The sequence below is a fragment of the Ranitomeya variabilis genome, chromosome 1 (assembly GCF_051348905.1).
Source record: "Ranitomeya variabilis isolate aRanVar5 chromosome 1, aRanVar5.hap1, whole genome shotgun sequence".
Classification (NCBI taxonomy): Eukaryota; Metazoa; Chordata; class Amphibia; order Anura; family Dendrobatidae; genus Ranitomeya; species Ranitomeya variabilis.
In genome coordinates this window covers 23,042,667-23,065,508 of record NC_135232.1, presented here as the reverse complement: position 1 = coordinate 23,065,508, position 22,842 = coordinate 23,042,667, and the positions used below count along the sequence as shown (strand labels likewise).

Sequence of the window (22,842 nt, the reverse complement as noted above, 5' to 3'; positions counted from 1 at the left end):
CGGCGACTTTCAGAGAGGGTCTCTCTGATGCCATTAAGGATGTTATGGTGGGGTTCCCTGTGCCTGCGGGTCTGAATGAGTCCATGACAATGGCCATTCAGATCGATAGGCGTCTGCGGGAGCGCAAACCTGTGCACCATCTGGCGGTGTCCACTGAGAAGACGCCAGAAAGCATGCAGTGTGATAGAATTCTGTCCAGAAGCGAGCGGCAGAATTTTAGACGGAAAAATGGGTTGTGTTTCTATTGTGGGGATTCTACTCATGTTATATCAGCGTGCTCTAAGCGTACTAAAAAGCTTGATAAATCCGTTTCCATTGGCACTTTACAGTCTAAATTTATTTTGTCTGTGACCCTGATTTGCTCTTTGTCATCTATTACTACTGACGCCTATGTCGACTCTGGCGCCGCTTTGAGTCTTATGGATTGGTCCTTTGCCAATCGTTGTGGGTATGATTTAGAGCCTTTGGAAACTCTTATTCCTCTGAAGGGGATTGACTCCACCCCATTGGCTAATAATAAACCACAATACTGGACACAAGTGACTATGTGTATTAATCCGGATCACCAGGAGACTATTCGTTTTCTAGTGCTGTATAATCTACATGAGGATTTGGTGCTGGGATTGCCATGGCTGCAGTCTCACAACCCAGTCCTTGACTGGAGAGCTATGTCTGTGTTGAGCTGGGGATGTAAGGGGACTCATGGGGACGTACCTTTGGTGTCCATTTCATCATCTATTCCCTCTGAAATCCCTGAGTTCCTGTCTGATTATCGTGACGTCTTTGAAGAACCCAAGCTGGGTTTACTACCTCCGCACCGTGAGTGCGATTGTGCTATAGATTTAATTCCGGGTAGTAAATACCCAAAGGGTCGTTTATTTAATCTGTCTGTGCCTGAACATACTGCTATGCGAGAATATATAAAGGAGTCCTTGGAAAAGGGACATATTCGTCCATCGTCATCTCCCTTAGGAGCCGGTTTTTTCTTTGTGTCAAAAAAAGACGGCTCTTTGAGACCATGTATTGATTATCGGCTTTTGAATAAAATCACGGTTAAATATCAATACCCATTGCCGTTGCTGACTGATTTGTTTGCTCGCATAAAGGGGGCCAAGTGGTTCTCTAAGATTGATCTCCGTGGGGCGTATAATTTGGTGCGGATCAGGCAGGGGGATGAGTGGAAAACCGCATTTAATACGCCCGAGGGCCACTTTGAGTATTTGGTGATGCCTTTTGGTCTTTCTAATGCCCCTTCAGTCTTCCAGTCCTTTATGCATGATATTTTCCGCGATTTTTTGGATAAATTTATGATAGTGTATCTGGATGATATTCTGATTTTTTCGGATGACTGGGACTCTCATGTCCGGCAAGTTAAGAGGGTTTTTCAGGTTTTGCGGTCTAATTCTCTGTGTGTCAAGGGTTCTAAGTGCGTTTTTGGGGTTCAGAGAATTTCCTTTTTGGGATATATTTTTTCTCCCTCTTCCATTGAGATGGATCCTGTCAAGGTTCAAGCTATTTGTGATTGGACGCAGCCCTCTTCTCTTAAAAGTCTTCAGAAATTTTTGGGCTTTGCCAACTTTTATCGTCGATTTATTTCTGGTTTTTCGGATGTCGTTAAGCCATTGACCGATTTGACTAGACAGGGTGCTGATGTTGCTAATTGGTCCCCTGATGCTGTGGAGGCCTTTCAGGAGCTTAAGCGCCGTTTTTCTTCTGCCCCTGTGTTGCGTCAGCCTGATGTGACTCTTCCTTTTCAGGTTGAGGTCGACGCTTCTGAGATCGGAGCTGGGGCAGTGTTGTCGCAGAAAAGTTCTGACTGCGCCGTGATGAGGCCTTGTGCCTTCTTTTCCCGTAAATTTTCGCCCGCTGAGCGGAATTATGATGTTGGGAATCGGGAGCTTTTGGCCATGAAGTGGGCGTTTGAGGAGTGGCGCCATTGGCTCGAGGGGGCCAGACATCAGGTGGTGGTATTGACTGACCACAAAAATTTGATTTATCTTGAGACCGCCAGGCGCCTGAATCCTAGACAGGCGCGCTGGTCATTATTTTTTTCTCGGTTTAATTTTGTGGTATCGTACCTACCAGGTTCTAAGAATGTTAAGGCGGATGCCCTTTCTAGGAGTTTTGAGCCTGATTCACCTGGCAACTCTGACCCCACAGGTATTCTTAAGGAGGGAGTTATCTTGTCAGCTGTTTCTCCAGACCTGCGGCGGGCCTTGCAGGAGTTTCAGGCGGATAGACCGGATCGTTGTCCGCCTGATAGGCTGTTTGTTCCTGATGATTGGACCAGTAAAGTCATCTCTGAGGTGCATTCTTCTGCGTTGGCAGGTCATCCTGGAATTTTTGGTACCAGGGATTTGGTGGCAAGATCCTTCTGGTGGCCTTCCCTGTCACGAGATGTGCGAGGCTTTGTGCAGTCTTGTGACGTTTGTGCTCGGGCCAAGCCTTGTTGTTCTCGGGCTAGTGGATTATTGTTGCCCTTGCCTATTCCTAAGAGGCCTTGGACACACATCTCGATGGATTTTATTTCAGATTTGCCTGTTTCTCAGAAGATGTCTGTCATCTGGGTGGTGTGTGACCGTTTTTCTAAGATGGTTCATTTGGTTCCCCTGCCCAAATTGCCTTCTTCTTCCGAGTTGGTGCCCCTGTTTTTTCAAAATGTTGTTCGTTTGCATGGTATTCCTGAGAATATCGTTTCTGACAGAGGAACCCAATTTGTGTCTAGATTTTGGCGGGCATTTTGTGCTAGGATGGGCATAGATTTGTCTTTTTCGTCTGCTTTTCACCCTCAGACTAATGGCCAGACCGAGCGGACTAATCAGACCCTGGAGACATATCTGAGGTGTTTTGTGTCTGCTGACCAGGATGATTGGGTTGCTTTTTTGCCATTGGCGGAGTTCGCCCTCAATAATCGGGCCAGCTCTGCCACCTTGGTTTCCCCGTTTTTCTGTAATTCGGGGTTCCATCCTCGATTTTCCTCCGGTCAGATGGAATCCTCGGATTGTCCTGGAGTGGATGCGGTGGTGGAGAGATTGCATCATATCTGGGGGCAGGTGATGGACAATTTAAAGTTGTCCCAGGAGAAGACTCAGCTTTTTGCCAACCGTCACCGTCGTGTTGGTCCTCGGCTTTGTGTTGGAGATTTGGTGTGGTTCTCTTCTCGTTTTGTCCCTATGAGGGTCTCATCTCCTAAGTTTAAGCCTCGGTTCATCGGTCCGTATAAAATATTGGAGATTCTTAACCCTGTTTCCTTCCGTTTGGACCTCCCTGCATCCTTTTCTATTCATAACGTTTTTCATCGGTCGTTATTGCGCAGGTATGAGGCACCGGTTGTGCCTTCCGTTGAGCCTCCTGCTCCGGTGTTGGTTGAGGGTGAGTTGGAGTACGTTGTGGAAAAAATCCTAGACTCCCGTGTTTCCAGACGGAGACTCCAGTATCTGGTCAAGTGGAAGGGATACGGCCAGGAGGATAATTCTTGGGTCACTGCATCTGATGTTCATGCCTCTGATCTGGTTCGTGCCTTTCATAGGGCCCATCCTGATCGCCCTGGTGGTTCTGGTGAGGGTTCGGTGCCCCCTCCTTGAGGGGGGGGTACTGTTGTGAATTTGGATTCTGGGCTCCCCCGGTGGCTACTGGTGGAATTGAACTTGTGACATCATCTTCCCTGTTCACCTGTTCTGATTAGATCTGGGTGTCGCTATATAACCTGGCTTCTCTGTTAGATGCTTGCCGGTCAACAATGTTATCAGAAGCCTCTCTGTGCTTGTTCCTGCTCCCAGACATCTACTAGATAAGTTGGACATTCGTCCATGTTTTGTTTTTGTATTTTGGTTCCAGTTCACAGCTGCAGTTTCGTTACTGTGTCTGGAAAGCTCTTGTTGATCAGGAATTGCCACTCTGGTATTATGAGTTAATGCCAGAGTCCTAAAGTAATTTCTGGATGTGTTTTGTTAGGGTTTTCTACTGACCATGAAAGTATGCTTTCTGTCTTCTGCTATCTAGAAAGCGGACCTCAAATTTGCTAAAACTATTTTCCTGCTGCGTTTGTTGTTTCATCTCATATCACCGCCAATATATGTGGGGGGCTTCTGTCTCCTTTTGGGCATTTCTCTAGAGGTGAGTCAGGTCTTTTATTTCCCTCTGCTAGCATTATTTAGTTCTCCGGCCGGCGCTGGGCATATAGGGATAAAAAGTAGGACATGCTACCTGGCTACTTCTAGATGAGGCGGTAGGTTTAGTTCATGGTCAGTACAGTTACATCTTCCAAGAGCTTGTTCCTATAGAGGCTTATGCTAGTTCTCTGGCCATGGAGATCATGACACAGAATATAGAAAGATAACCTATATGGTCAGCAAAAAACCCTATCAAAAATATCCACACTGGAAATTCAAGAACCCCCGAACCGTCTAACGGCCCGGGGGGAGAACACCAGCCCCCTAGAGCTTCCAGCAAGGTCAGGAATCACATTTAGTACAAGCTGGACAAAAATGAGAGCAAGCAAATAACCCAAAAAAACAAAGAAGCAGGACTTAGCTTAATTTTGCACGAACCAGGACCAGCAGATAGGAGCAAACAGAATGTGTCTGATTACAACGATGCCAGGCACTGGACTAAGGTTCCAGGAGGTTTATATAGCAACACCCGTGAACTATCGACCCAGCTGGGTGCAAACTGAGGGAAGAAAATCCCAGAGTCATATCACTAGTAACCACAAGAGGGAGCCAAAAAGTCTAATTCACAACAGTACCCCCCCCTTAAGGAGGGGTCACCAAACCCTCACCAAGACCACCAGGGCGATCAGGATGAGCAGCGTGAAAGGCACGAACTAAATCGGCCGCATGCACATCAGGGGCAACCACCCAGGAATTATCCTCCTGACCATAGCCCTTCCACTTGACCAAATACTGAAGCCTCCATCTGGAGAGACGAGAATCTAAGATCTTCTCCACCACGTACTCCAACTCGCCCTCAACCAACACCGGAGCAGGAGGCTCAGCAGAAGGAACACAGGCACAACGTAGCGTCGTAACAAAGACCTATGGAACACGTTGTGAATGGCAAACGAAACCGGAAGATCCAAGCGAAAGGACACTGGATTAAGGATTTCCAATATCTTGTAAGGACCGATGAAGCGAGGCTTAAACTTAGGAGAGGAGACCTTCATAGGAACAAATCGAGAAGACAGCCACACCAAATCCCCAACGCGAAGTTGGGGACCCACACCGCGGCGGCGGTTGGCAAAACGCTGAGCCTTCTCCTGTGACAATTTTAAGTTGTCCACCACATGATTCCAGATCAGCTGCAACCTATCCACCACAGAATCCACCCCAGGGCAGTCAGAAGGCTCCACATGTCCCGAGGAAAAACGAGGATGGAACCCAGAGTTGCAGAAAAATGGCGAAACCAAAGTAGCGGAACTAGCCCGATTATTAAGGGCAAACTCAGCCAACGGCAAGAAGGTCACCCAATCATCCTGATCTGCCGAAACAAAACACCTCAAGTAAGCCTCCAGAGTCTGATTAGTTCGCTCAGTTTGTCCATTAGTCTGAGGATGAAAGGCAGACGAGAACGACAAATCAATGCCCATCCTAGCACAAAAGGATCGCCAGAACCTGGAAACAAACTGGGATCCTCTGTCAGACACAATATTCTCAGGAATGCCGTGTAAACGAACCACATTCTGAAGGAACACAGGAACCAGATCGGAAGAGGAAGGCAGCTTAGGCAAAGGCACCAAATGGACCATTTTTGAAAAGCGATCACATACCACCCAGATGACAGACATACCCTGAGACACCGGGAGATCAGAAATGAAATCCATGGAAATGTGTGTCCAAGGCCTCTTCGGGACAGGCAAGGGCAAGAGCAACCCGCTGTGTTGTGAAATTGGATTCTGGGCTCCCCCGGTGGCCACTTGTGGAATTGTACTTGTGTGCATCATCCCCTCTGTTCACCTGCTCCTATCAGGATGTGGGAGTCGCTATATAACCTTGCTCCTCTGTCAGTTTCATGCCGGTCAACAATGTAATCCGAAGCCTTTCTGTGCATGTTCCTGCTACTAGACAACTCCCAGCTAAGTTGGACTTTTGTCCTTGTGTGTTTTTGCATTTTGTTCCTGTTCACAGCTGCTGTTTCGTTACTGTGTCTGGAAAGCTCTTGTGAGCGGAAATTGCCACTCTGGTGTTATGAGTTAATGCTAGAGTCTTAAAGTAATTTCTGGATGGTGTTTTGATAGGGTTTTCTGCTGACCATGAAAGTGCCCTTTCTGTCTTCTTTCTATCTAGTAAGCGGACCTCGATTTTTGCTAAACCTATTTTCATACTACGTTTGTCATTTCATCTAAAATCACCGCCAATATATGTGGGGGCCTCTGTCTGCCTTTTGGGAAAATTTCTCTAGAGGTGAGCCAGGACTGTCTTTTCCTCTGCTAGGATTAGGTAGTTCTCCGGCTGGCGCTGGGCATCTAGGGATAAAAAAACGTAGGCATGCTACCCGGCCACTTCTAGTTGTGCGGCAGGTTTAGTTCATGGTCAGTATAGTTTCCATCTTCCAAGAGCTAGTTCTCATATATGCCGGGCTATGTTCTCTCGCCATTGAGAATCATGACAGTTTGACCGGCCCAAAAAAAAGGGTTAAATTACTGGCTGAGAAAGGAGAGAAAAAAGAAGTCTGCTACAATTTTTTTTTTTTTTTTTCCCCTCTAGTTCTGAGTGTGCTCTTAATTGAATCACTTGCTAGTCTGCCTATACTGCAGCCTTCCTCTCTTTCTCTCCTTCTTATCCTTGAATGGCTCTGTGTTCACCTGTTTCAAATGGATCTTCAGAGTGTAGCTACAGGTTTGAATAATCTCGCCACAAAGGTACAAAATTTGCAAGATTTCGTTGTTCATGCACCTATGTCTGAGCCTAGAATTCCTTTGCCTGAATTCTTCTCGGGGAATAGATCTCACTTTCAAAATTTTAAAAATAATTGCAAATTGTTTTTGTCCCTGAAGTCTCGCTCTGCCGGAGACCCTGCACAGCAGGTCAGGATTGTAATTTCCTTGCTCCAGGGCGACCCTCAAGACTGGGCTTTTGCATTGGCACCAGGGGATCCTGCGTTGCTCAATGTGGATGCGTTTTTTCTGGCCTTGGGGTTGCTTTATGAGGAACCTCATTTAGAGCTTCAGGCGGAAAAGGCCTTGATGTCCTTGTCTCAGGGGCAAGATGAAGCTGAAATATACTGCCAAAAATTCCGCAAATGGTCTGTGCTTACTCAGTGGAATGAGTGCGCCCTGGCGGCGATTTTCAGAGAAGGTCTCTCTGATGCCATTAAGGATGTTATGGTGGGGTTCCCTGTGCCTGCGAGTCTGAATGAGTCCATGACGATGGCTATTCAGATCAATAGGCGTCTGCGGGAGCGCAAACCTGTGCACCATTTGGCGGTGTCTACTGAGAAAACGCCAGAAAATATGCAATGTGATAGAATTCTGTCCAGAAGCGAGCGGCAGAATTTTAGACGAAAAAATGGGTTGTGCTTCTATTGTGGTGATTCAACTCATGTTATATCAGCATGCTTTAAGCGTACTAAGAAGCCTGACAAGTCTGTTTCAATTAGCACTTTACAGTCTAAGTTTATTCTATCTGTGACCCTGATTTGTTCTTTGTCATCTATTACCGCGGACGCCTATGTCGACTCTGGCGCTGCTTTGAGTCTTATGGATTGGTCCTTTGCCAAACGCTGTGGGTATGATTTGGAGCCATTGGAGGCTCCGATACCTCTGAAAGGGATTGACTCCACCCCATTGGCTAGTAATAAACCACAATACTGGACACAAGTGACTATGCGTGTTAATCCGGATCACCAGGAGGTTATTCGCTTTCTGGTGCTGTATAATCTACATGATGTTTTGGTGCTGGGATTGCCATGGCTGCAATCTCATAACCCAGTCCTCGACTGGAGAGCTATGTCTGTGTTAAGCTGGGGATGTAAAGGAACTCATGGGGACGTACCTTTGGTTTCCATTTCATCATCTATTCCCTCTGAGATTCCTGAATTCTTGTCTGACTTTCGTGACGTTTTTGAAGAACCCAAGGTTGGTTCACTACCTCCGCACCGGGAGTGCGATTGTGCCATAGACTTGATCCCGGGTAGTAAATACCCTAAGGGTCGTTTATTTAATCTGTCTGTGCCTGAACACGCGGCTATGCGAGAATATATAAAGGAGTCCTTGGAAAAGGGACATATTCGTCCTTCGTCATCTCCCTTAGGAGCCGGTTTTTTCTTTGTGTCTAAGAAAGACGGCTCTTTGAGGCCGTGTATTGATTATCGACTTTTGAATAAAATCACGGTTAAATATCAATATCCGTTACCACTGCTTACTGATTTGTTTGCTCGTATAAAGGGGGCCAAGTGGTTCTCTAAGATTGATCTCCGTGGGGCGTATAATTTGGTGCGAATCAAGCAGGGGGATGAGTGGAAAACCGCATTTAATACGCCCGAGGGCCATTTTGAGTATTTGGTGATGCCTTTTGGTCTTTCAAATGCCCCTTCAGTCTTCCAGTCCTTTATGCATGACATTTTCCGCGATTATTTGGATAAATTTATGATTGTGTATCTGGATGATATTCTGATTTTTTCGGATGACTGGGACTCTCATGTCCAGCAGGTCAGGAGGGTTTTTCAGGTTTTGCGGTCTAATTCCTTGTGTGTGAAGGGTTCTAAGTGTGTTTTTGGGGTTCAAAAGATTTCCTTCTTGGGATACATTTTTTCCCCCTCTTCCATCGAGATGGATCCTGTCAAGGTTCAGGCTATTGGTGATTGGACGCAACCCTCTTCTCTTAAGAGTCTTCAGAAATTTTTGGGCTTTGCTAACTTTTATCGTCGATTTATTGCTGGTTTTTCTGATGTTGTAAAACCATTGACTGATTTGACTAAGAAGGGTGCTGATGTTGCTGATTGGTCCCCTGATGCTGTGGAGGCCTTTCGGGAGCTCAAGCGCCGCTTTTCTTCCGCCCCAGTGTTGCGTCAGCCTGATGTTGCTCTTTCTTTTCAGGTTGAGGTCGACGCTTCTGAAATCGGAGCTGGGGCGGTGTTGTCGCAGAGAAGTTCCGACTGCTCCGTGATGAGACCTTGTGCTTTTTTTTTCCCGTAAATTTTCGCCCGCCGAGCGGAATTATGATATTGGGAATCGGGAGCTTTTGGCCATGAAGTGGGCTTTTGAGGAGTGGCGTCACTGGCTTGAGGGGGCCAGACATCAGGTGGTGGTATTGACTGACCACAAAAATTTAATTTACCTTGAGTCTGCCAGGCGCCTGAATCCTAGACAGGCGCGCTGGTCGTTGTTTTTCTCTCGGTTTAATTTTGTGGTGTCTTACCTACCGGGTTCTAAGAATGTTAAGGCGGATGCCCTTTCTAGGAGTTTTGAGCCTGACTCCCCTGGTAATTCTGAGCCCACAGGTATCCTTAAAGATGGAGTGATATTGTCTGCCGTTTCTCCAGACCTGCGGCGGGCCTTGCAGGAGTTTCAGGCGGATAGACCTGATCGTTGCCCACCTGGTAGACTGTTTGTTCCTGATGATTGGACCAGTAGAGTCATCTCTGAGGTTCATTCTTCTGCGTTGGCAGGTCATCCTGGAATCTTTGGTACCAGGGATTTGGTGGCAAGGTCTGTCATGATCTCAATGGCAAGAGATCATAGCATAAGCATATATAGGAACTAGCTCTTGGAAGATGGGAACTGAGCTGACCATGAACTAAACCTAACGCACAACTAGCAGTGGCCGGGTAGCATGCCTACGTTGGTTCTAGATGCCCAGCCCAGCCGGAGGACTAAATAAAGCTAGCAGAGGAAAATATTAGTCCTAGCTCACCTCTAGAGAAGTACCCCGAAAGGAGACAGAGGCCCCCCACATGTATTGGCGGTGAGTTGAGATGAAATAACAAACGTAGTATGAAAATAGGTTTAGCAAATTTGAGGTCCACTTACTACATAGCAGAAGAAAGAAAGGACACTTTCATGGTCAGCTGAAAACCCTATCAAAAAACACCATCCAGAAATTACTTTAAAACTCTGGCATTAACTCATAACACCAGAGTGGCAATTCCCGTTCACAAGAGCTTTCCAGACACAGTAACGAAACTACAGCTGTGAACTGGAACAAAATGCAAAAACAAACATGGACAAGAGTCCAACTTATCTAGTAGTTGTCTAGGAGCAGGAACAAGCACAGAGAGGCTTCTGATAACATTGTTGACCGGCAAGCAACTAACAGAGCAGCAAGGTTATATAGCGACTCCCACATCTTGATGGGAACAGGTGAACAGAGAAGATGAAGACACCAGTTCAATTCCACCAGTAGCCACCGGGGGAGCCCAGAATCCAAATTCACAACAAAGGTCCTTCTGGTGGCCTTCCCTGTCACGAGATGTGCGAGGCTTTGTGCAGTCTTGTGACGTTTGTGCTCGGGCCAAGCCTTGTTGTTCTCGGGCTAGTGGATTGTTGTTACCCTTGCCTATCCCGAAGAGGCCTTGGACGCACATCTCGATGGATTTTATTTCGGATCTGCCTGTTTCTCATAAGATGTCTGTCATCTGGGTGGTGTGTGACCGTTTCTCTAAGATGGTCCATCTGGTTCCCTTGCCTAAGTTGCCTTCTTCTTCCGAGTTGGTTCCTCTGTTTTTTCAAAATGTTGTTCGTTTGCATGGTATTCCGGAGAATATCGTTTCTGACAGAGGGACCCAATTCGTGTCTAGATTTTGGCGGGCATTCTGTGCTAGGATGGGCATAGATTTGTCTTTTTCGTCTGCTTTCCATCCTCAGACTAATGGCCAGACCGAGCGGACTAATCAGACCTTGGAGACATATTTGAGGTGTTTTGTGTCTGCTGATCAGGATGATTGGGTTGCTTTTTTGCCTTTGGCGGAGTTCGCCCTCAATAATCGGGCCAGCTCTGCCACCTTGGTGTCCCCGTTTTTCTGTAATTCGGGGTTTCATCCTCGATTTTCCTCCGGTCAAGTGGAATCTTCGGATTGTCCTGGAGTGGATGCTGTGGTGGAGAGGTTGCATCAGATTTGGGGGCAGGTGGTGGACAATTTGAAGTTGTCCCAGGAGAAGACTCAGCTTTTTGCCAACCGCCGTCGTCGTGTTGGTCCTCGGCTTTCTGTTGGGGACTTGGTGTGGTTGTCTTCTCGTTTTGTCCCTATGAGGGTTTCTTCTCCTAAGTTTAAGCCTCGGTTCATCGGCCCGTACAAGATATTGGAGATTCTTAACCCTGTGTCCTTCCGTTTGGACCTCCCTGCATCCTTTTCGATTCATAATGTTTTTCATCGGTCATTGTTGCGCAGGTATGAGGTACCGGCTGTGCCTTCCGTTGAGCCTCCTGCTCCGGTGTTGGTTGAGGGTGAGTTGGAGTACGTTGTGGAAAAGATCTTGGACTCTCGTGTTTCCAGACGGAAACTCCAGTATCTGGTCAAATGGAAGGGATACGGTCAGGAGGATAATTCTTGGGTCACTGCCTCTGATGTTCATGCCTCCGATCTTGTCCGTGCCTTTCATAGGGCTCATCCTGATCGCCCTGGTGGTTCTGGTGAGGGTTCGGTGCCCCCTCCTTGAGGGGGGGGTACTGTTGTGAAATTGGATTCTGGGCTCCCCCGGTGGCCACTTGTGGAATTGTACTTGTGTGCATCATCCCCTCTGTTCACCTGCTCCTATCAGGATGTGGGAGTCGCTATATAACCTTGCTCCTCTGTCAGTTTCATGCCGGTCAACAATGTAATCAGAAGCCTTTCTGTGCATGTTCCTGCTACTAGACAACTCCCAGCTAAGTTGGACTTTTGTCCTTGTGTGTTTTTACATTTTGTTCCTGTTCACAGCTGCTGTTTCGTTACTGTGTCTGGAAAGCTCTTGTGAGCGGAAATTGCCACTCTGGTGTTATGAGTTAATGCTAGAGTCTTAAAGTAATTTCTGGATGGTGTTTTGATAGGGTTTTCTGCTGACCATGAAAGTGCCCTTTCTGTCTTCTTTCTATCTAGTAAGCGGACCTCGATTTTTGCTAAACCTATTTTCATACTACGTTTGTCATTTCATCTAAAATCACCGCCAATATATGTGGGGGCCTCTGTCTGCCTTTTGGGAAAATTTCTCTAGAGGTGAGCCAGGACTGTCTTTTCCTCTGCTAGGATTAGGTAGTTCTCCGGCTGGCGCTGGGCATCTAGGGATAAAAAAACGTAGGCATGCTACCCGGCCACTTCTAGTTGTGCGGCAGGTTTAGTTCATGGTCAGTATAGTTTCCATCTTCCAAGAGCTAGTTCTCATATATGCTGGGCTATGTTCTCTCGCCATTGAGAATCATGACACCGCTGGCACGAGAACAGCAAGGCTTAGCTCGAGCACAAGTCCCACAGGACTGCACAAATGACCGTACATCCCGTGACAAGGAAGGCCACCAAAATGACCTAGCCACCAGATCTCTGGTGCCAAAAATTCCCGGATGACCTGCCAACACCGAGGACTGAACCTCGGAAATGACTCTGCTGGTCCACTTATCAGGAACAAACAGTCTGTCAGGTGGACAAGAGTCAGGTCTACCAGCCTGAAATCTCTGCAACACACGTCGCAAATCAGGAGAAATGGCTGACAAGATAACTCCCTCTTTAAGAATACCAACAGGTTCTGTGACTCCAGGAGAGTCAGGCACAAAGCTCCTTGAAAGAGCATCAGCTTTCACATTCTTTGAACCTGGTAAATACGAGACCACAAAGTCAAAACGGGAGAAAAACAATGACCAGCGGGCCTGTCTAGGATTCAGGCGTTTAGCAGACTCAAGATACATCAAATTTTTGTGATCAGTCAAGACCACCACACGATGCTTAGCACCCTCGAGCCAATGACGCCACTCCTCAAATGCCCACTTCATGGCCAGTAACTCCCGATTGCCAACATCATAATTCCGCTCAGCAGGCGAAAACTTCCTAGAGAAGAAAGCACATGGTCTCATTACCGAGCAACCAGGGCCTCTCTGTGACAAAACGGCCCCTGCCCCAATCTCAGAAGCATCCACCTCGACCTGAAAGGGAAGTGAGACATCAGGCTGGCACAAAACAGGCGCCGAAGTAAACCGGCGCTTCAACTCCTGGAACGCCTCCACGGCTGCAGGAGCCCAGTTAGCAACATCAGAACCTTTCTTGGTCATATCCGTCAAAGGTTTAACAACGCTAGAAAAATTAGCGATAAAACGACGGTAGAAGTTAGCAAAACCCAAGAACTTCTGAAGACTCTTAACCGACGTGGGTTGAGTCCACTCATGAATAGCTCGGACCTTGACTGGGTCCATCTCCACAGCAGAAGGGGAAAAAATAAACCCCAAAAAGGGAACCTTCTGTACTCCAAAGAGACACTTTGAGCCTTTAACAAACAAAGCATTCTCACGCAAAACCTGAAACACCATCCTGACCTGCTCCACATGTGAGTCCCAATCTTCAGAGAAAACCAGAATATCATCCAGATAAACAATCATAAATTTATCCAGATACTTCCGGAAAATATCATGCACAAAGGACCGAAACACCGAGGGAGCATTAGAGAGCCCAAAAGGCATCACCAAGTACTCAAAATGACCTTCGGGCGTATTAAATGCAGTCTTCCATTCATCACCCTGCTTAATGCGCACAAGGTTGTACGCACCACGAAGATCTATCTTGGTGAACCACTTGGCACCTTTAATCCGGGCAAACAAGTCCGACAACAGAGGCAAAGGATACTGAAATTTTACAGTGATTTTATTCAGAAGCCGATAGTCAATACAAGGTCTCAAAGATCCGTCCTTCTTGGCCACAAAAAAGAATCCCGCACCAAGAGGGGAAGAGGATGGACGGATATGCCTCTTCTCCAGAGACTCCTTGATATACGAACGCATTGCGGCATGCTCAGGTACAGACAGATTAAATAATCTTCCCTTAGGAAATTTACTACCTGGGATCAAATCTATGGCGCAGTCACAGTCCTTATGAGGAGGCAGAGCACTGGATCTGGACTCGCTGAATACATCCTGATAATCAGACAAATACTCAGGAACTTCCGAAGGAGTAGAGGAAGCAATAGACACCGGCGGGGAATCAGCATGAATTCCCTGACAGCCCCAACTTGACACAGACATTGCCCTCCAATCCAATACTGGATTGTGGTTCTGTATCCATGGCAGACCCAAAACGACCAAATCATGCATTTTATGCAGAACAAGAAAACGAATCACCTCCCGATGTTCAGTAATCATGCACATGGTCACCTGCGTCCAAAACTGTGGTTTATTTTCCGCCAATGGCGTAGCATCAATACCTCTAAGAGGAATAGGATTTACTAACGGTTCAAGAACAAAACCACAGCGCTTGGCAAATGACAGATCCATGAGACTCAGGGCAGCACCTGAATCCACAAACGCCATAACAGGGTAAGAAGACAAAGAGCAAATTAAAGTCACAGACAAAATAAATTTAGGTTGCAAATTACCAATGGCGACAGGACTAACAACCCTTGTTAGGCGTTTAGAGCATGCTGATATAACATGTGTAGAATCACCACAGTAAAAACACAACCCATTCTGACGTCTATGATTTTTCCGCTCATTTCTAGTCTGACTTCTATCACATTGCATTAAATCAGGTGTTTGTTCAGACAACACCACCAGAGGATTAGCGATTTTGCGCTCCCGCAAACGCCGGTCAATTTGAATAGCAAGCGCCATAGAATCATTCAGACTTGTAGGAATGGGAAAACCCACCATCACATTCTTAATGGCTTCAGAAAGGCCATTTCTGAAATTTGCGGCCAGAGCACACTCATTCCACTGAGTAAGCACGGACCATTTCCGAAATTTTTGGCAATACACTTCAGCTTCATCCTGACCCTGATAAATAGCCAGCAAGGCTTTTTCTGCCTGAATTTCAAGATTGGGTTCCTCGTAAAGCAATCCGAGCGCCAGAAAAAACGCATCAATATTTGCCAATGCCGGATCTCCTGGCGCTAGCGAGAAAGCCCAATCCTGAGGGTCGCCCCGCAAAAAAGAAATAACAATTTTAACTTGCTGAACTGAATCTCCAGATGAACGGGGTCTCAGAGAAAGAAACAATTTACAATTATTCTTGAAATTCCTAAACCTAAATCGGTCTCCAGAAAACAATTCCGGAATAGGTATTTTAGGTTCAGACATAGGACTACTGGTAACAAAATCTTGTATGCCCTGCACACGAGCTGCCAGCTGGTCTACACTTGTAATCAAGGTCTGGACATTCATGTCTGCAGCAAGCACAAGCCACTCAAAGGTAAAGGGGAGGAAGAGAGGAAAGAAAAAAAAAAACTCAGAATTTCCTTTCTTATTATCCCACTTCTGCAATGCATTAAACATTCAATGTTGGCCTGGCATACTGTTATGACCCCAATGGCAGAGGGTCTCAGGAATAATTGCTAAGTCTGCAAACACAGAAAACCAGCTCATAGGGCAGTGGTAACTGGGCTGACCATATATCTAATCCTAGCACCACAAATACCAGCAGCCGGGGAACGTTCCTACGTTGATCCTAGACATCTCGCGCCAGCCGGAGAACTAACTAACCCTAGAAGGGAAAAGAAAGACCTTTCTTGCCTCCAGAGAAAACACCCCAAAAGTTGGATAGAAGCCCCCAACAAATAACGGTGAGGTAAGAGGAAAAGACAAACATAAGAATGAGCTAGGTATTTAGCAAAGAGAGGCCCACTAGCTAATAGCAGAATATAGAAAGATAACCTATATGGTCAGCAAAAAACCCTATCAAAAATATCCACACTGGAAATTCAAGAACCCCCGAACCGTCTAACGGCCCGGGGGGAGAACACCAGCCCCCTAGAGCTTCCAGCAAGGTCAGGAATCACATTTAGTACAAGCTGGACAAAAATGAGAGCAAGCAAATAACCCAAAAAAACAAAGAAGCAGGACTTAGCTTAATTTTGCACGAACCAGGACCAGCAGATAGGAGCAAACAGAATGTGTCTGATTACAACGATGCCAGGCACTGGACTAAGGTTCCAGGAGGTTTATATAGCAACACCCCTGAACTAACGACCCAGCTGGGTGCAAACTGAGGGAAGAAAATCCCAGAGTCATATCACTAGTAACCACAAGAGGGAGCCAAAAAGTCTAATTCACAACATTCACCATAGTGAAGCCATCCGTCTCTGTGCACTGACTTGTGCCCGGTCTACTTACACACAGCCTTAGGCTACTTTCACACTTCCGACGGTAGTCGCCCGTCACAAAGGGTCAGCGCAACGTACTGATGGAAGTGTGTCCTTTGACATTTCCGTCAGAATTCTGGGTGAGGAAGAGAGTGAGAGCGATATTTCCTGCTGCGCATGCGCAGTATTAAAAACTGGATGCAACGTACAGAAAAACGTTCCCTTGAACGTTTTTCCCAGACGACCAGTGCACGACAGACGCGACGTGTGGCCATACGTCGCGATCCGTCGGCAATACAAGTCTATGGGAAAAAAACGCATCCTGCGGGCACATTTGCAGGATGCATTTTTTGCCCAAGAAGACGCTTTGTGACGGATACTAAACAACGGAAGTGTGAAAGTAGCCTTACAGACACTAACACGTAAGTCAGGCGGGTACATACCTGGTACTCGTCATCCTCGTCACCTCATCCTCAATCCTCATTTAGAAATATTTTTTTTTCTTAAATTCCACAGCGTTTCCATGTCTGCAATCCTGGAGACTCTCTCTGATTCTTGTTACCTGTGGTTTGGGGAAACATGAAGCATCTGACAGGTTATGTTCCACTCCATACACATTAAAGAATACGTCATCTACAGTTTTATATTTCTGTAAATGTTTCCCTTAAGTATTTGTATTTTTTTTTTCTATGAATTTGTTTATCTTGTTGTTTCCTTTTCCTTTCAGGTTCTAACATTCAATATAAGAGAAATTTCCTGATTCACCCATGAAGGATGAATAAAGACCAAGACAATATGGCAGAGAGGATATTAAACCTTACCCTGGAGATAATCTTCCATCTTACCGGAGAGGTGAGAGGTTCTGATGTCATCACATGACCTCATTATCTATGGGAATAACAGGGGATATGACCGGAGAGGTGAGAGGCTCTGATGTCATCACATGACCTCATTATCTATGGGAATAACGGGATATGACCGGAGAGGTGAGAGGCTCTGATGTCATCACATGACCTCATTATCTATGGGAATAACGGGATATGACCGGAGAGGTGATGGACTCTGGAGATGTCTGTATTGATATTATTAATGTCTCCACACTCAGAATTACACAGTAGTGAAGGCCTCTAGTGATCGCTGTCAGGCCCCTGTATCTGAAGGACGGGGAGGAACCCTGAGCCCAATCGCGGGGCCTCCACCTCACCCCCCGATACATGAGGACATCAATGACCAGAAGATCCTAGAACTCGCCAACAAGATGATTAAGCTGCTGACTGGAGAGGTGACACTGCTAGGAATGTTGGGACATTATACAGGACTGCACTGGAGGATTCTGGGTGACGACGGTATCATTGTGTGTGTCAGGTTCCTATAAGGTGTCAGGACGTCACCATCTATTTCTCCATGGAGGAGTGGGAGTATCTGGAAGGACACAAGGATTGGTACCAGGAGGTAATGATGGAGGAGCACCGGCCCCGCACATCACCAGGTAATAGACAGGACTAAATACACACGGCCTATAATTCTCTGTATGTAATAATGATGTCAGTCCTGTCTGTGTCTCCTCAGTTCTCTCTAGTAAAAGGACAACCCCAGAGAGATGTCCCGCTCCTCCTCCTCCACAGGACCATCAGGTAGATGGAGATCTCCCCTATGATGTGTAGACGGCTGTGACATCCTTGTGTTCAGTCTTGTTTTCTCCTCCAGTATTATATGGTTTATACTCGTGTAATGAGAGCGGTGGAGACGGCAGGATTCCGGCTGACCACAGACATCACATGTCCGGATCTTCTCACCATTAGTTCTGGGGACTCCTCCAATCATCGGGGACTTTTACAATATTTGTTTTGCAGGTTTTGGATTCGGATAAGGATCTGAACAATATTAATGGTCCAGAGAGAAATGTGAGGGGCAATCAGCGGTGTAAAGAGGAGACCCCTAATGTGAGGGGCAATCAGCTGTGTAAAGAGGAGACCCCTAATGTGAGGGGCGATCAGCGGTGTAAAGAGGAGACCCCTAATGTGAGGGGCAATCAGCAGTTTAAAGAGGAGACCCCTAATGTGAGGGGCGATCATCGGTGTAAAGAGGAGACCCATAACGTGAGGGGCGATCAGCGGTGTAAAGAGGAGACCCCTAATGTGAGGCGCGATCAGCAGTGTAAAGAGGAGACCCCTACAGATCACTGCCCAGGTGAGGGTCTTTAGATGAATATTCATTTTCAGCACAATGTGAATTGATAATTATGTGCTCCTGTTATATATGAGGTCACAGGTTGTCATTTATAATATGGATGATATACAGCTGGAGATGAATTCTGTCTACTTAAAAAGGAAAAAATAGGCACTCGTTTACAGCTACCCTGAAAGGGTTTACCCCTTCATGACCATGGATATGGTATGGATACGTCTTGGCAATCACCGTCAGATGTCATCTGATTCTGACACTCGACACTCAGTGCAGAAGCTGTGCCCACACCGCTCCTGGCAGTTTAACCCCTTAAATACTTTGATTGCTAGTGATCGCAGATTTTAGCAGGCATGCAGAGGGAAGAAGCCCCCTCTGCACTCCTATCGGTGCTGCCGCAACATAATTTCTGGGGTTCAATAGTTGTGTAGCTGTGGTGACCCGATGTCACCATGACAATATCCGGGTCACTATGGCTGCCACTAGGAATTTTGAGGCCCCATACTGGCAACATTTTTGCCCCCCCTTTGAGCCTCCACTCAGGCTGCACCCCAGCTCCGCCTCCACCCCTCTTACCATCCAGTCTCACGGCCCACTCTTGGAAAAATTAGACTTCTGAACCACATCTTCACCAATCAAACATTTACAGTTCCCATCACCACCAGCTTTTGTTTTGTCCAAAAGATTTTTTAATCCGCCACCATGACAAGGTAGACTCTACTCTACTGTAACTTACTAAACATTTGTTAAAATATCCAATACAATTTAGGTATATTGTTATTTATTTTAAAATGACCAATAATATCACAAACAAGGAACAAATACCGCAACACCATGACCAGACACCATATTACCACCACATAGTGACCTATAATACCACATACAAGGGACAAATACCGCCACACCATGACCAGACCACATATTACCACCACAGTGACCGAATACTACAATACTGATCATTAATAAAAAAAAAGACCACAATACTAATATCACCATAAGTGTTGTGAATTCCGTTCTCGAACTCCCTCCTGTGGTCATGAATGGTACTTCGGCGAGTTCTTTCCGTGAACTCCCTCTGGTGGCTGTGAGTGGAACTGCTGGTTCTTGAGGTTGCTTCCTCAGCTGCCCTCGTTTATTGCTAGGCTGGCTTCTCTATTTAACTCCACTCAGATCGTTACTCCATGCCAGCTGTCAATGTCTCAGTACTGGTTCAGATCTCTCTTGGATCTTTCTGATGACTTGTCTACTCCAGCAGAAGCTAAGTCCCTGCTAGTTCATTTGTTGTTCATTGTGTACTGAATATATTTCTTAGTACTTGCTAAGTTCTAGTCCAGCTTGCTATCATGATATTGCCTTGCTAGCTGGAAGCTCTGGGGTGCAGAGTGGCACCTCCACACCGTGAGTCGGTGCGGGGGTCTTTTTGCACACTCTGCGTGGTTTTTTGTAGTTTTTTGTGCTGACCGCATAGATCCCTTTCCTATCCTCTGTCTATTTAGTGAAGACTGGCCTCCTTTGCTAAAACCTGTTTCATTCCTGTGTTTGTGACTTTCCTCTTAACTCACAGTCAATATTTGTGGGGGCTGCCTTTTCCTTTGGGGAATTTCTCTGAGGCAAGGTAAGGCTTTATTTCCTATCTTTAGGGGTAGTTAGCTCTTAGGCTGTGAAGAGGCGTCTAGGGAGAGTTAGGTACGCTCCACGGCTATTTCTAGTGTGTGTGATAGGATTAGGGTTTGCGGTCAGCAGAGATCCCACTTCCCAGAGCTTGTCTTGTCTTCTAGTTTAACCATCAGGTCATTCCAGGTGCTCCTAACCACCAGGTCCATAACAGTACAGCTGGCCCACAAAGTGTTAATGCATCTCAATAGAGGGATAAGAGAAGTTCTGAGACCATTTTTTTTTCTCTGCAGTGTGTTTTGTCTTTCTTTTCCCCTTAACCTCTGGGTGGTTCAGGACTCAGGTGTAGATATGGACATTCAAGGTCTGTCCTCTTGTGTGGATCAACTCACTGCAAGGGTACAAAGCATTCAAGATTATGTAGTTCAGAATCCGATGTTAGAGCCTAGAATTCCAATTCCTGATTTGTTTTCTGGGGATAGATCTAAGTTTCTGAATTTCAAAAATAATTGTAGACTGTTTCTTGCTTTGAAACCCCGCTCCTCTGGTGACCCCATTCAGCAAGTAAAAATCATTATTTCTTTGTTACGTGGCGACCCTCAAGACTGGGCATTCTCCCTTGCGCCAGGAGATCATGCATTGCTCAATGTAGATGCGTTTTTTCTGGCGCTTGGATTGCTTTATGACGAGCCTAATTCTGTGGATCAGGCAGAGAAAATCTTGCTGGCCTTGTGTCAGGGTCAGGATGAAGCGGAGGTATATTGCCAGAAGTTTCGAAAGTGGTCTGTGCTTACTCAATGGAATGAGTGTGCCCTGGCAGCAATTTTCAGAAAGGGTCTTTCTGAAGCCCTTAAGGATATTATGGTGGGGTTCCCCACGCCTGCTGGTCTGAATGAATCAATGTCCTTGGCTATTCAGATCGATCGACGCTTGCGTGAGCGCAAAGTTGTGCACCATTTGGCGGTATCCTCTGAGCAGAGGCCTGAGCCTATGCAAAGTGATAGGACTTTGACCAGAGCTGAACGGCAAGAACACAGACGTCAGAATGGGCTGTGTTTTTACTGTGGTGACTCCACTCATGCTATCTCTGATTGTCCTAAGCGCACTAAGCGGTTCGCTAGGTCTGTCACCATTGGTACTGTACAGCCTAAATTTCTTTTGTCCGTTACTCTGATTTGCTCATTGTCATCCTACTCTGTTATGGCATTTGTGGATTCAGGCGCTGCCCTGAATTTGATGGACTTGGAGTTTGCCAGGCGCTGTGGTTTTTTCTTGGAGCCCTTGCAGTATCCTATTCCATTAAGGGGAATTGATGCTACGCCTTTGGCCAAGAATAAACCTCAGTACTGGACTCAGTTGACCATGTGCATGGCTCCTGCACATCAGGAAGATATTCGTTTTTTGGTGTTGCATAATTTGCATGATGTGGTCGTGTTGGGTTTGCCATGGCTACAGGTCCATAATCCAGTACTGGATTGGAAATCAATGTCTGTGTCCAGTTGGGGTTGTCAAGGGGTACATGGTGATGTTCCGTTGTTGTCAATTTCTTCTTCCACTCCTTCTGAAGTCCCTGAGTTTTTGTCGGATTACCGGGATGTATTTGATGAGCCCAAATCCAGTGCCCTACGTCCTCATAGGGATTGTGATTGTGCTATTAATTTGATTCTTGGTAGTAAATTTCCTAAGGGCCGACTTTTCAATTTATCTGTGCCAGAACACGCCGCTATGCGGAGTTATATAAAGGAGTCCTTGGAGAAAGGGCATATTCACCCGTCGTCGTCACCGTTGGGAGCAGGGTTCTTTTTTGTGGTCAAGAAGGATGGTTCTTTGAGACCTTGTATAGATTACCGCCTTCTCAATAAAATCACGGTCAAATTTCAGTACCCTTTGCCTCTACTGTCTGATTTGTTTGCTCGGATTAAGGGGGCTAGTTGGTTCACCAAGATAGATCTTCGAGGGGCGTATAATCTTGTGCGTATTAAACAGGGCGACGAATGGAAAACAGCATTTAATATGCCCGAGGGCCATTTTGAGTACCTGGTGATGCCATTCGGGCTTTCTAATGCTCCATCTGTGTTTCAGTCCTTTATGCATGACATCTTCCGAAAGTATCTGGATAGATTCATGATTGTATATTTGGATGATATTTTGGTCTTTTCGGATGATTGGGAGTCTCATGTGAAGCAGGTCAGAATGGTGTTCCAGGTCCTTCGTGCTAATTCCTTGTTTGTGAAGGGGTCTAAATGTCTCTTCGGAGTTCAGAAGGTTTCCTTTTTGGGCTTCATTTTTTCCCCTTCTACTATCGAGATGGATCCAGTTAAAGTCCAGGCAATTTATGATTGGACTCAGCCTACATCTGTGAAGAGCCTTCAGAAATTCCTGGGCTTTGCTAATTTTTACCGATGCTTCATCGCTAATTTTTCTAGTGTTGTTAAACCGTTGACTGATTTGACCAAGAAAGGTGCTGATGTGGTGAATTGGTCCTCTGCGGCTGTTGAGGCTTTTCGGGAGTTGAAACGTCGTTTCTCTTCGGCCCCTGTGTTGTGTCAGCCAGATGTTTCGCTCCCTTTTCAGGTCGAGGTTGATGCTTCTGAGATTGGAGCAGGGGCTGTTTTGTCCCAAATAAGTTCTGATGGCTCTCTGATGAAGCCATGTGCTTTCTTTTCTAGAAAGTTTTCGCCTGCTGAGCGTAATTATGATGTCGGCAATCGGGAGTTGTTGGCTATGAAGTGGGCATTCGAGGAGTGGCGACATTGGCTTGAGGGAGCCAAGCATCGCGTGGTGGTCTTAACGGATCACAAGAATCTGACTTATCTCGAGTCTGCCAAGCGGTTGAATCCTAGACAGGCTCGATGGTC

The 22,842-nt window shown here is 46.3% G+C and overlaps 1 protein-coding gene across 1 annotated transcript in view; it reads left to right on the top strand.

Annotated features, from left to right (window-relative positions):
• LOC143803137 (uncharacterized) overlaps positions 1–22,842 on the top strand; it is an 87,943-nt gene that overhangs the window by 2,107 nt on the left and 62,994 nt on the right. Inside the window, 5 exon segments of the mRNA XM_077281383.1 lie at positions 16,914–17,038; positions 17,292–17,468; positions 17,552–17,675; positions 17,756–17,820; positions 18,040–18,376. Of these exon segments, the coding sequence (XP_077137498.1) occupies positions 16,961–17,038; positions 17,292–17,468; positions 17,552–17,675; positions 17,756–17,820; positions 18,040–18,376 (781 nt within the window). The 5' untranslated portion in view covers positions 16,914–16,960.